Genomic DNA, 11,589 nt, shown 5'->3' with positions numbered 1-11,589 from the left:
TTATTTTCTAAACACTGCAGTGCAGGAGGTATGGAAGAAGATCCTGCTGAGGCCACAGAGGGTGGGGAGAGAGTTCCAGGTAAAGACCAGATCAGTCTTCACCCTGACAGAACCCATGGGCCTGCATTAAGGCCAACTGCCCCTGGTGCATAGGACATGACACAGGTGGGCTGGGAATGCTGGGTTTTACTCAGCCCTCTTAAAAATGTATACACAAAGCCTGTGTATTTCCCTCATTAATTATGTGCCAAAACCCTATGTGCCAAACCCTCAGCTGATGCATATCAATGTGGCTCTTTTCAGATCAAGAGAAGACATGCCAACTTCCAGCCATGGAGGCTAAATTGCTACAAAATACAAATAATAGTCTACAGCACAGTGTATAATACAACTACAATCGCATTTTCAAATAATAGGCCTAACGTGCAATTATGTTATTCAAAATGTTCCCTTAACAAGTTTATTCAAGAACTGTTTTTCAGTGAACAGTGTCAGACATATGCTTATCTTACAGATTTTTCTATATATTTTTTTAATTGTATGTGCCTTTTTTCTTGCCCTGTAGGATAATTGTGGACATGGATACACTGTTCATTTCAAGTGTGACGTTGGAGGATCAAGGAGTTTATATGTGTGTGGCTAGCACTTCCCTAGACAGTGCTGTAGCGGAATCACGGTTAATTGTTCTTGGTAAGAGGATATTTTCCTAGTGTGCAGTCAGGTTGGTGCAATAGCGTGTGCACTTTTGTTTAATTAGTTCTTTTACCCATTTCAGTTACCAAACCTCAGTAATAAATTATTGCCCAGTGGCAAATGGTAAATTCATAGCAGAGAAAGGACTTGACCCACAGAGTCTGAAGCTTGACCTTGGTTTTGAGCATCCTTACCACCAGTCTTCTGTCCTGAAAGGCTGCTCAAAATTAAGGAGATGAATTTGTGTAGTGATGTGCAGTCCTTTGCAACATCAGCCTCTAACACTTACCTAAGGACATCAGACAATCACTAGAATGCTATTTTGCTGAGAGTTTTGTGTTGTTTTAATTTCAGGGTTGGTTTGTTTGTTTGTTTTATATTTTTGTTTATTTCTGGCAGTGATTGCTAACAGGAGCTAAGACAATCTGACCTTCAGGATATTTTCACACTTTAAATGAATGGTATTTTTCAGTAAATAGTAAATTAAGTAGATGCTATGCACATTTATGGTACTGTGTTCTTTAGTAGTATATAACTCAAGATGTTTGTAAACTGTTATGTTACTTATGAAAATTTCATGAAGCATTTTGTTCGTTTTTAAAAAGTTGATTTACAGAAGGCGAAAAACATTCTTGTGCTTGTTTTTTCTTGTTTATTGTACTTAAGAAAGGTCTTGATGGATTAACAGTATCTGTTATTTTCCAAATGAAAAAATTCAGGCTTTTGCAATGAAAGACCTGTGAGACGACTAAAGAACTAAACATGGAACAGATGGAGATAGCAAAATATGGGCAAATGAGCGCAGAAGATGTATTCTGTTAGAATACTTCTAGGTATTTGTTCTAGTGTTAATAAACAGAGAGCAGGATGGATACCTCAAAGATATACCATCACTGTCTTCAAATACAAAATCATAGCACCATATACCATAGCACACAAACATAATCTTTTAAACTTTTTGATGTTCCCTTATATATAAAACAAAAAACTCAACATTGTTATTTTAAAAACTCTGTATAGTCCCTACTAATTGCTTTCACAATGACAGGGACAGTGTTATTCATTGAGCCAGCTGCTTTTCCTGTAAGAAATGACATTGTCAACCAAAATGTAGTTAGAATGTTGGGGCAGAAGGAGGTCAAACACCCATCAAGAGTTGCGTAATTTCATTTCCTTGATCCATACATTTTTTAGATTTTGAAACTCTAGCTTCATTCCCAGGAAGCTTTCCTGTACAAGCTCTGAGATTGTTTTCCTGGTGAATGCAGTTTTGTGTTCAAGACTACATGTTTAAGGAGGAGTAGTGTGTGCGACTTTGGAGGGATGAGGGGTAACCATTAGACCCCTGCAATAAGAAATTGTTCTTTTACAACAGATTTTATGCAATCCAATTACCAGGCTAATCCAATATAATCAGATTTCAAATTGACAACCACGTACATAAAAAGCAAGCTCTAGTGTGTGCAGAGCAGCAGCACGGTCATCCTGTGCTCAAGGCTTTGGCAGTCCCACGCTAGTCCCCAGGAGGTGCAGTGCAGTTATCACACCAACCACGAGCTACACAACTAACTCTGGACAGCACTAATTGAGCTGGCAAGTAATGAATTTTGTTGTTTCCTTTTAATATAGATCCCCATGGCTGTGATAATGAATATTATCCTTTCACTCATGCTCTAAAAGCCAGGTTCAATAACTGTGAGAGCCAAGCCTCCTCCTAGCACTCTGGTTTGCACCACAGTAAATACAAGTGATTCTAATATAACTTTCTGCTGAGAGCAGTGTCAATATCTATTAGTGATTATATAAATCCTAGTGATGATTTGCACAGAAAAATCTGTTGCTCCAAGCAAGGCTAATGAGAGTATATGGAAATACACTTGTAGAAGGGATATTGCATTTATAGGGGAGAAAGCAGAATCAGAAGACTCAATGTGTTTTTCTGTAACAAACCAGGCTCTTTAAAAGCAATTCTTACTTTCCTAATCCTGTCCATTTTGAAATCAGAAGATGTTTTACAACTGCCTTCACTGGAGCTTGCTGTTCCAGTCTTTTCAAAAATGCCAAATAAACAGGAATAATTGCCACACTCTTGACAGCTCTTTGTTGTCTCAGATGTTCCTGATCCACCAGAAGATCTGCAGCTCTCAGAACATCAAAACCGAAGTGTTCGACTGTCTTGGAAGGCTGGGGCCAGCCATAACAGCCCTGTTAATGGTATGAAGGATTTTGGTAGCATCACCTCACATCATTTAGCATAATGACACATCACGGCTGTCAGAATAAACAAACCGTGCTCAAAGCCGTCCTTAATCGGTTTTACTATGACAGTTAATTTACTCTAAGTTCATTTCTATCCTGCTATTTATAAGCAGTTCATACGGGTGCTGCCTGTTTTCCTCTGCCTTGTTTTCTCTCCTCCACAGAGTCCATTATAGAGTATGAAGAGAGCCAGTGGGAGCCGGGGAGGTGGCAGGAGCTGACCCAAATCCCTGGGAATGACACCACAGCCCTTCTGACCCTGGCCCCGTACATGAATTACCAGTTTCGTGTCGTGTCCGTGAATGCTGTTGGAAGGAGCCAGCCTAGTAAACCATCGCTGCGCTATGCAACGCCTCCAGCTGGTAAACACTGCCATCTAGTTTTTTTTATGTGAATATTTTTAGTGCTTTACCAGGAATAGCATTGCCCTCTTTTCCTTCTGAGGGGCACAAAGATGTCAGGTTGCTTGTGCTACTTTTTCTGCTCAATGTGTGTGGTAGGAGATGAGACACTGAAGCACTCTGCACACACCAAAGCCAAGTCCAGCCATCCTGCATGCCAAGGAAGTATCTTCGCCAAAGAGAGGATTCACCCCTGCAGCTGCCGACATCAGTCTGGGGATGCCAAAATGAGGAATTTCTGTTGCTATGGCTAGCAGTGTGTTTCCTACCCACATACCTGTAACACAAAGCTTTTCTGAACTCTGCTGATTTTGTGCCTTTAAGGCTCGTTGCAGCCATTTATGGACATGCAGGTGCTGGTGAGAATTTTCAGGATTTATGGGGAGCCTTTCAGCAGCTATAAGCTTGTCAAAAGTGTTCATTCACAGTGCATTTCTCACCATAACAGAAAATGCTGTATCCCTGAAAGTCATTTTAGAGGCCAACTGTTCAACCTGGCATTTGCATTCCCTGGCATTTTTCTTTCTTTTTTTTTCTCTTTCACTTCAATTCGAGGTCTTTCTTCAGCTTTTCAGCTGTGTGCACCCCACTAATGATATACCTTCTGTTTACTATCCCCACAGGGAGAAAAATCTCTTCCTAATAATCCCCCTACATCTGGTGCTTTGAAATCCAAAAGTCACAGTTTCATGTTAGCTGGTGGCTCCAACCAACAAGGGCACTTAGGAATCAAAACTGCATAAACAACTCATTTTGTTCACAGCAGCTTTTGCTGATCCAAGTAATTAAGCTCATGAGCACTCTTTGTTTAGGTGTTTTTCACTCTCAGTAATACGGAAACAAGAAAAGTTTTAAAATATGTATTTAATAAATACATATTTGTTTCTTATTTAAATAACACATGCAAATAAAAACAGAAATATGGAAACTAACCTTATTACCTGTGTGGTTCCAGCTCCAGACAAGAACCCAGAAAACATCCGAGTTGAAGCTTCTGAACCAAATGAAATGGTGATGAAATGGGAGGTAATGCAAACATGTCTGTCAATGCTACAATATTGGGAACAGGTTCTCTCTTCAAGCAGCAGTTCCTAGGGCAGCATGAAATTTATCAGGATGTTGTTTTAATGCAAATACATTTTTAAAAAGAGAGAGAGAGGGAGAGAAATAATGGTTCCCTTGACTTTATTTCCCCTTCTCCCTATTAATTAAAGTTAATGCTTTTTGGAAAACACTAGCAAATTCTGTAGGTAGCATCATTGATGCTACTTCAGTTGAAGGTTAAATTATTATTTACTTAAATGTTTGGGTTTCCTTCCCTAGATTCATTTTTTGTTTCAAAAGGCAACTTTTTCCAACTAAACTTTGCAGGCTGTAAGGAAATACAGAAGTGCTGTATGTATGTTGAGAATTACCTAGAGTATGCCCCTCTTCTGTGCTTCTTGCATGCAAGGGAGTGCTTGCAGTAGCCATGGTCTTACCCTGCTCTGCAGGAGGAGCAGCCAGGGCCAGGTAGAGGACCTGTTCCTTGGCCAGGCACAGAGTTTCTGCTCCTTGATCCTGGAGGTTTGACAGTGACTCAGATCACTTGACCAAGAGAATGTGAGTTTGAATTTCTACACCACAAGCTAAAGGAGTGCAGATACAGTTCCTGATCGTGTGTCAAAGGAATCACGTAAAAGTGTTGAGGATGGTTTCCAGACTTCAATTTCTCTGACTTTTAAGCTTACAGCTTCTGTGCCAACAATTTAGAGAGATATATATTCCTCCATTTAACACAAGCTTCAACAACTGTGGAAGGGCGCATATTTTATTTTTTTTTGTGGCTTGAATTAAACACAATTTACATGAGATTTACTTTTCAATCTGCTGCTTGCAGCAAAGAACAATAAATGTTTCCCAAGTGTGAATTTGCACTTCGGGCTATAATCATGCCAAAAAGGAGATGGCCCTCTAGATCTGTTGACTTGGATTTGAAAGTGGATTTTTGCTGAATGATGTAGTCAGGGAAGACAAACCTGCTTCTTGGAGGAAAAGCAGAGTGGTGGTACTCATCACGGGTGGGTGAAGCTGCTAGGGCCAGCAGTGGGCTGAAGCCTTGGCTGAGCTGGGAAGGAATCACCCTCCCTGCCAGTAATCCCAGCTCAGACATGGCAAAAGTAAAAGTGAAAATTGAGGCTAAAGAGAGAGAATGGGACGGACAGGCTTTGTTAAATCTCGTTGAATCATTTAAATGTCATAAACAGGATATTCATTTATTTATGGTGTTTTCTGCACGCCTTCCAGAGAAAATGCTAGGCACTGAATTTCACAAAAAAAGAAAAAAAAAAATACTATTTCTGGCAGACAAAGGCTGCAAAATGATGTTAATCTGCCTACTTTGGATTAAGAGACCAGATGAGCATTAGTGACTAGCTTTTCAGCCAAGGATTTGCAGCATTAAGGGAGATCAAAATAGGAGTCAAGCAGTGCTGAAATTTTATTCCAAACAAGAAGTTATTTTTGAGTAGGAATTTTTACTTCTCCAGCTTCTCTTGCAAATCCCATTCCATGGGTTCTTTGCCGTGGAAGAGCTTCAACCCAGCACGGCCTATTAGAAAGCTGTGTGGTATACCAGCCCTTTAACCACAGTCATCCTGAAGGTCCTGAATGGGAGGTTGCATGGCTTTGGTCCTTGTACCCTCAGAGCAAGTAAAAGGGAATTTTTGCACATGGCCAAGAGCTAGGTTTGCTTAGCATTGTCGTTCCCCAGCTGAACAGAATTCAATGAGTTTTTGGTAAGTCAACTCGTAGGACAAATTAATACCATGGAACAACACTCATTATTTTGGCATGCCTTGAAGAGAGCTGTTTCAGTTTTATAGATGCTCTTTGCATCACCTTCAGTCCCCACATGCGAGGAGGTGAGTTGGTCAGTGGGAAACAATGCTCTGCTGACACTCAGTCGATGTCGTTTCATTTCAGGCTTCTGCACTTCTCTGACCAAGGTGTGCTGATCCGGGCTTTGTGTGTGGCTTGGCTACATATCAGGCGTTATGTATTTGATATGTATAATGTTTCATTGAAATATTTTTGAGTAGTTTATGTGGTGGAAAATATCCACAGATGTTTCAATGGACTGGTAACCTCCCCCCAAAACACATACACATCATTTTGGGGTAGTGCATGTGACCAATTAACATTATTAATTAAAGAGGTACATTTTCAGAGAAAGAAACTCAATTGGAGAATGTCTCATGACAAGCCATTGTTATATGTCTTCTAATATTTTATAAATTTGTGTTAATTAGATGAGAACCATGCTGTGACGAAGTCTTCAGCTGATCAGTAAGAACTGATAGCACAGCAGTTGCCCATTAAATGACCAGGCATAATTTCAAGCATTTGGCACGTATTTAGAACAAATCTAAATTTTAATGACCCAACTTGCTGTGCTACATAAAATTCTAAGATGAAATGCATTTTAGCTGTACTAAAAGACACAAATAACCTTATGCCAAAATATGCATTTTAGTTGCGCTAAAAGGCATGCAGTTTAAATCACAGAAAAAAAATATCAAAGCAAAACAAAACAAATCCCAACAACTTATGGGTCTCTTTTAACATCTCCTGTTCTCCCACAGCCATTGAAGCCCACGGAGCGAAATGGGCCAGGGCTGGAGTACAAAGTCAGCTGGCGGCAGCGGGGCGTCGAGACTGATTGGAATGAGGAATTGGTGAAGAAACACTCCCTGACCCTGAGGAACACCCCCACTTTTGTGCCCTATGAGATCAAGGTCCAAGCAGTAAATAATTTAGGAACTGGTCCTGAACCAAACGTCACCACTGGATATTCAGGAGAGGATAGTAAGTAACAGGAACTTTCCTGTGAAAAATGTGCTTTGTGAGTGTGTCTTGTGATGCAAAACATTTAGACAGGGAGCGATAGATTGGGCAGCCTGCAGCCAAAATGCCTAAATACAACTGTTGAAAGTTCTGGGCTGCCAGAGAGACAGACACTTCTTGTGCTGGGCACAGTGGACTCCAGGTCTGTGGACAGGTCCCTCGTGCTTTTATTCATCTCAGTGCTGATTTAATCTGGATATTCATTTGAAGGCTGCAGTCCACAAGTCCAGAAGTCTGGGAATTACTGCAGCAGTTGTGCTGAGCTCGGGGGGGACAAACCTTTAACCTGGGTTTCTGTCCAACAGCTTTTTGTGTCCCCCTGGTGGCATGGCCCCCTCCCAGGCCTCCCCTTGTCTCTGGAGAAATCTTCCTCCACCACAAGTCCTAGCTTTGGACTTGCTCCTGCTCCGAGCCCTCTCCATGGAGCTTCTCAGCACTGGCCCACCTCTGCTCTTGGGCTTTGCCAACTGTGCATAGTCTGAGCCAAACCAAAGCAGTTTTCTCCCCGTGCTACCCACGTTCAGATAATAGATGCCCGGGCCACCCTAGGTCACAGCCACCACTTCTGATACCGACCCTTGACATGTCCCCTTCGAGCTCCAATTTCATGGTGGGCCTTAATAATCATCTCCCATTGTGAGAGGTGAGCATGCAGGAGGATTTCTCTGCTAATAGAATTAATGCTGGTGTCACAAGGGCTGTGACAGCCCTTATACAATCTGTGGGACACTGGGTAATAGCACTGCTGGGGCCATCCCAGCATTTCGGAAAGCAGCCTTTCCCCTTTGGTGTTTACTGCATGGCTACAGAAGGTATTTGGATGACTGGAAATTTACCCGTTTGCAGTAATGAAATGCCAACCTCCCTTTAAAAAGAACCTTTTTTGTAGGATTTAAGGATTTATATCACTGAGGGAGTAAACAACCTGGTGGCCAGCTAGTGTGGGGTGCCAAGCTTCCCTGATCCCAAATACAAATGGTTATTGCATTTGCAAACGCTTAGTGGCAGAGGCTGGCAACAGTTGGCAGGGGTGTCAGCAAGAGCTCTGCCTTTCAGATCTGCCAATTAATCTTATTAAAGGCAGACAGTTTTCATCCTATGCAGAATCTGAAATCTTTCATCTGTTTTCCCCAAAATGAAATAAACTGACAGACTGAATAGCCTTTGGAAAGTCTACAGTGTCTTACCCTAAGACCAGTGTGTGTTTTTTGCTCAGTGAGATGCCCAGACTGCCACGAGCTGCGTTTATCAGCCAGCTCCTGCAGCCAGCACTCCCACTGCCGTGGTCACTGGGGGTGCTGCAGCCACCTCTCCTCTTGCTGCAGCTTCTGCAGCAGCTGTGATGAGGTAGCACCATCCATCCTAAGTGACGTCAAATGGTCAAAAACCTCCAGTCTGATTTTAAAACCTACTGAGTGAATCCTGGTGTTTCACCAGCATCAGGCTTTAGCACTGGGGTGGCCTTGGGCTGGAGGGCAGCCTCTGCCCAGCCAGAGGTGGGCACTGGGGAGCCCTGGAGAAGTTTCCTCTCCCCCGTTTGCTGGATCACAGAAGAGGTGGAGGACAGCGAGAATAAGGACACCACAGCATGTTTGTTTGCTTTGTGTGTCTAGGGTGGATCTAATTTTACATCTGCTTCTATCTTCCATACTATTCATTTGTCAGTGGATCAAGGCCTCTTTTGTGTTTGTTTTTTTTGTTTGTTTGTTTCTTTCTTTCTTTCTTTTTCTTTTTTTCCTTTTCTTTTAGGCTCTATAATAGCTCTCTCTGTTGTGCAGTGATTAAAATCCTACTGTTTAATGAGTTTAGCTATAAAATGAAATTGATTGGGAAAAGAAAAAAAAACCTTTATGATTGCCTTTTTGAATGCTGTGTTAATCATTTTTTTTATTCTTCTCACTACTGTAAGCATTACTTGAAACAGGAAATCATAAATACTGGTGTAGAAATTCATATGTCCCAGTGCACCTGTATTCCAGCCCTCAGCAGAAAGCTCTGATACCACAAAATAATGTTTATTGGCCTGTTTCACCCACTGGATGCAGGTGGAATGACTTTTTTCTTGCCTGCAGGAAGACTGCATGAGCTGGCACAGCTTGAGCTGGAAAGCCAAGCCCTGTAGCATACAAATGGTGTGAAACTGAGCTCCCGTAAGCATCTTTAATATGCATCACTCCTGTTTTTACAGCTCCAGATGCTGCTCCTTCCGGCGTCTCAGTGGATATTGTCAACAGCACGCTGGTCAAAGTCTTCTGGTTTGGAATACCAAGGGACAGAGTTCGTGGACATTTAAAAGGCTATAAGGTTATGAATTTCCCTTTAATTGCATGCAGTTTAACAAACTATTAAATGAATCCTTTGTCAATGATAGATCACAATCTCATTTCTGGGAAGATGAGAGAAATCAATATAGTGTTCAGCCCCATCAAAGGTAATTTGTTATAGAAATGCCAATCTCAATGCAGGTCAGTTGGTGGAAAACAAAAAGCATGCTGGATGGGAAAAGACATCACCCAGAGAAACACCACCTAACATTTGTAGGAGACAGAAATTACGGGATGATTCCTGGTCTGGAGCCCTTCAGTGAATTCCGCTTGACTGTTGTGGCTTACAACTCCAAGGGCGATGGACCAGAAAGCTCTCCTGTGGTGTTTGAAACTCCAGAAGGAGGTAAGAAGAAGTGGGATGGAAGGGAATAAATTGAAATTGTCCATGTAACAAAGCAACTTGATTTCATAAATTAAAGTGGTTGTAAAATCGCCAGTGGTCATAACACTGTTCACTAGAAAGGGGAAATGTAGGTTGGGGAACTTCAGGTATTGAGCTAAACTATATCCTCATTTAACAAGTGCATATAGAGACAGACTTGTGCAGTGCTCTCTGTGAACTAATCCCTGTATCTTCAGTCCCTGAACAACCCCGTTTTCTGAAAATCCTGAACTTTGACAAGGATTCTGTCACTCTGTCCTGGGGACTTCCCAAGAAGGCCAACGGCCACCTTACCGGCTACATTTTACAGTACCAGATAAGTATGTGCTTGTTTTGCTTTGACTTTAGCATTTAAACACTATTGGTTTATTAAAAAAAAAATAAAAAGGGGGGGGGGGGAGGGGGAGAAGTAGGGGGTATTGTATGTACAGAATTATATAAAACAGAGGCTGATGAGAAAGCCTGTTTCCAGCATCTGTATAGCAGCCACAGCATCTGAGCAGCTTGTTTCAAGTTGTGATGTGCACACTGCCTGCTAGAGGGCAGGGCAAGGTCATTTTCCAGAGCAAAAAGTTTTCTGTGCATGTTACTGATACAAGTAAACTCACATTGCTGCCATGCCTTATTCCACATTTTGCTAGCTAATTCAGTTGTTTCATATTTATAAATTATACCTAATGTAGTAGTTAAGAAAATCAATAACTTGTAGGTACTTTTTACTGAATTTAAATTTGTTCAACACAATACACTTTGTAGTGAAAACACTTCAGCTGTGTTCGTTAGGATTTTCACATCTTGTCAGTAGGTACCTCCTCCTTGCTCAGTAGCAGAAATGCAGGTAATTGCCTCTTGAGTCATGTTATTGCGTAACATCTGAAGTCCTGAGTGTACAGAAGACTTGCTTTCAGACCAACTATTAAGGTAGTTTGGGAGCTACGGCCCCTCCTGCTGCTGCTGCCAGCTGCAATAAGGCACAACAACCACCGTTAACTTGCTGGTGAAAGTCTGCAGATGTTTGAAAGCAAAGTGAAAAGCAATTCATATATAATTAATGTTCCAAGAGACAGTAATTCTTCCCTCCCACTCAGTGTGTGCATATCTAGAATCAGGGAGCTTTTTAAGATCAGTGATAGCTCACTGAGCAGCTGGGAGGTTGGCATGGGCAGGAGAGATCCCACCTTGGTGCTCAGCAGGAGGGTGCAGTGTGCTCGTCCAGGCTTCACCCCTGCAGTGGGACACAGCGTGCTTCCCTAGCAGGAGCACCCTTGGCACTGTGAGTCTTTGCAGACTCTGGCTGCCAGATCTGACCTCACTTTCTCTTTCAGTAAACGAAACTCATGAAATCGGGCCTCTGAGTGACATCAGTGTGGCGAACCGGTCCACGCTCAGCTGGAGGCTCTCGGGCCTCAGCGCCAGCACCAAGTACAAGTTCTATGTCAAGGCCTGCACAGCCAAGGGCTGCGGGAATCCGGTCACAGAAGAAGGACTAACGATGGCTCAAGGGAGTAAGTTAATAGGCAATATGTTTTCATGTGAAGAAGCTTTAACAATAACGGAAAAAAAAATAATACTGAGAATATTCCAGGCTTGATATTTCCTTTGGAATTAGAGGAAATAAATTTGTTTTTCTGGCCATAAGAAC

General features: G+C 42.0%; 1 protein-coding gene across 14 annotated transcripts in view; it reads left to right on the top strand.

Annotated features, from left to right (window-relative positions):
• CHL1 (cell adhesion molecule L1 like) overlaps window positions 1-11,589 on the top strand; it is a 125,732-nt gene that overhangs the window by 98,618 nt on the left and 15,525 nt on the right. For all 14 annotated transcript variants that reach the window (XM_068694328.1, XM_068694324.1, XM_068694320.1 and 11 more), the window contains 9 exons: window positions 566-690; window positions 2,806-2,907; window positions 3,117-3,314; window positions 4,309-4,379; window positions 6,977-7,199; window positions 9,427-9,542; window positions 9,704-9,908; window positions 10,145-10,267; window positions 11,273-11,452. In XM_068694328.1, coding sequence (XP_068550429.1) covers window positions 566-690; window positions 2,806-2,907; window positions 3,117-3,314; window positions 4,309-4,379; window positions 6,977-7,199; window positions 9,427-9,542; window positions 9,704-9,908; window positions 10,145-10,267; window positions 11,273-11,452 — 1,343 coding nt within the window. The remainder of the gene's footprint in view (window positions 1-565; window positions 691-2,805; window positions 2,908-3,116; window positions 3,315-4,308; window positions 4,380-6,976; window positions 7,200-9,426; window positions 9,543-9,703; window positions 9,909-10,144; window positions 10,268-11,272; window positions 11,453-11,589) is intronic.

The sequence above is a fragment of the Anas acuta genome, chromosome 11, assembly GCF_963932015.1.
Source record: "Anas acuta chromosome 11, bAnaAcu1.1, whole genome shotgun sequence".
Lineage (NCBI taxonomy): Eukaryota > Metazoa > Chordata > Aves > Anseriformes > Anatidae > Anas > Anas acuta.
This window is presented reverse-complemented; position numbering and strand designations above follow the sequence as displayed.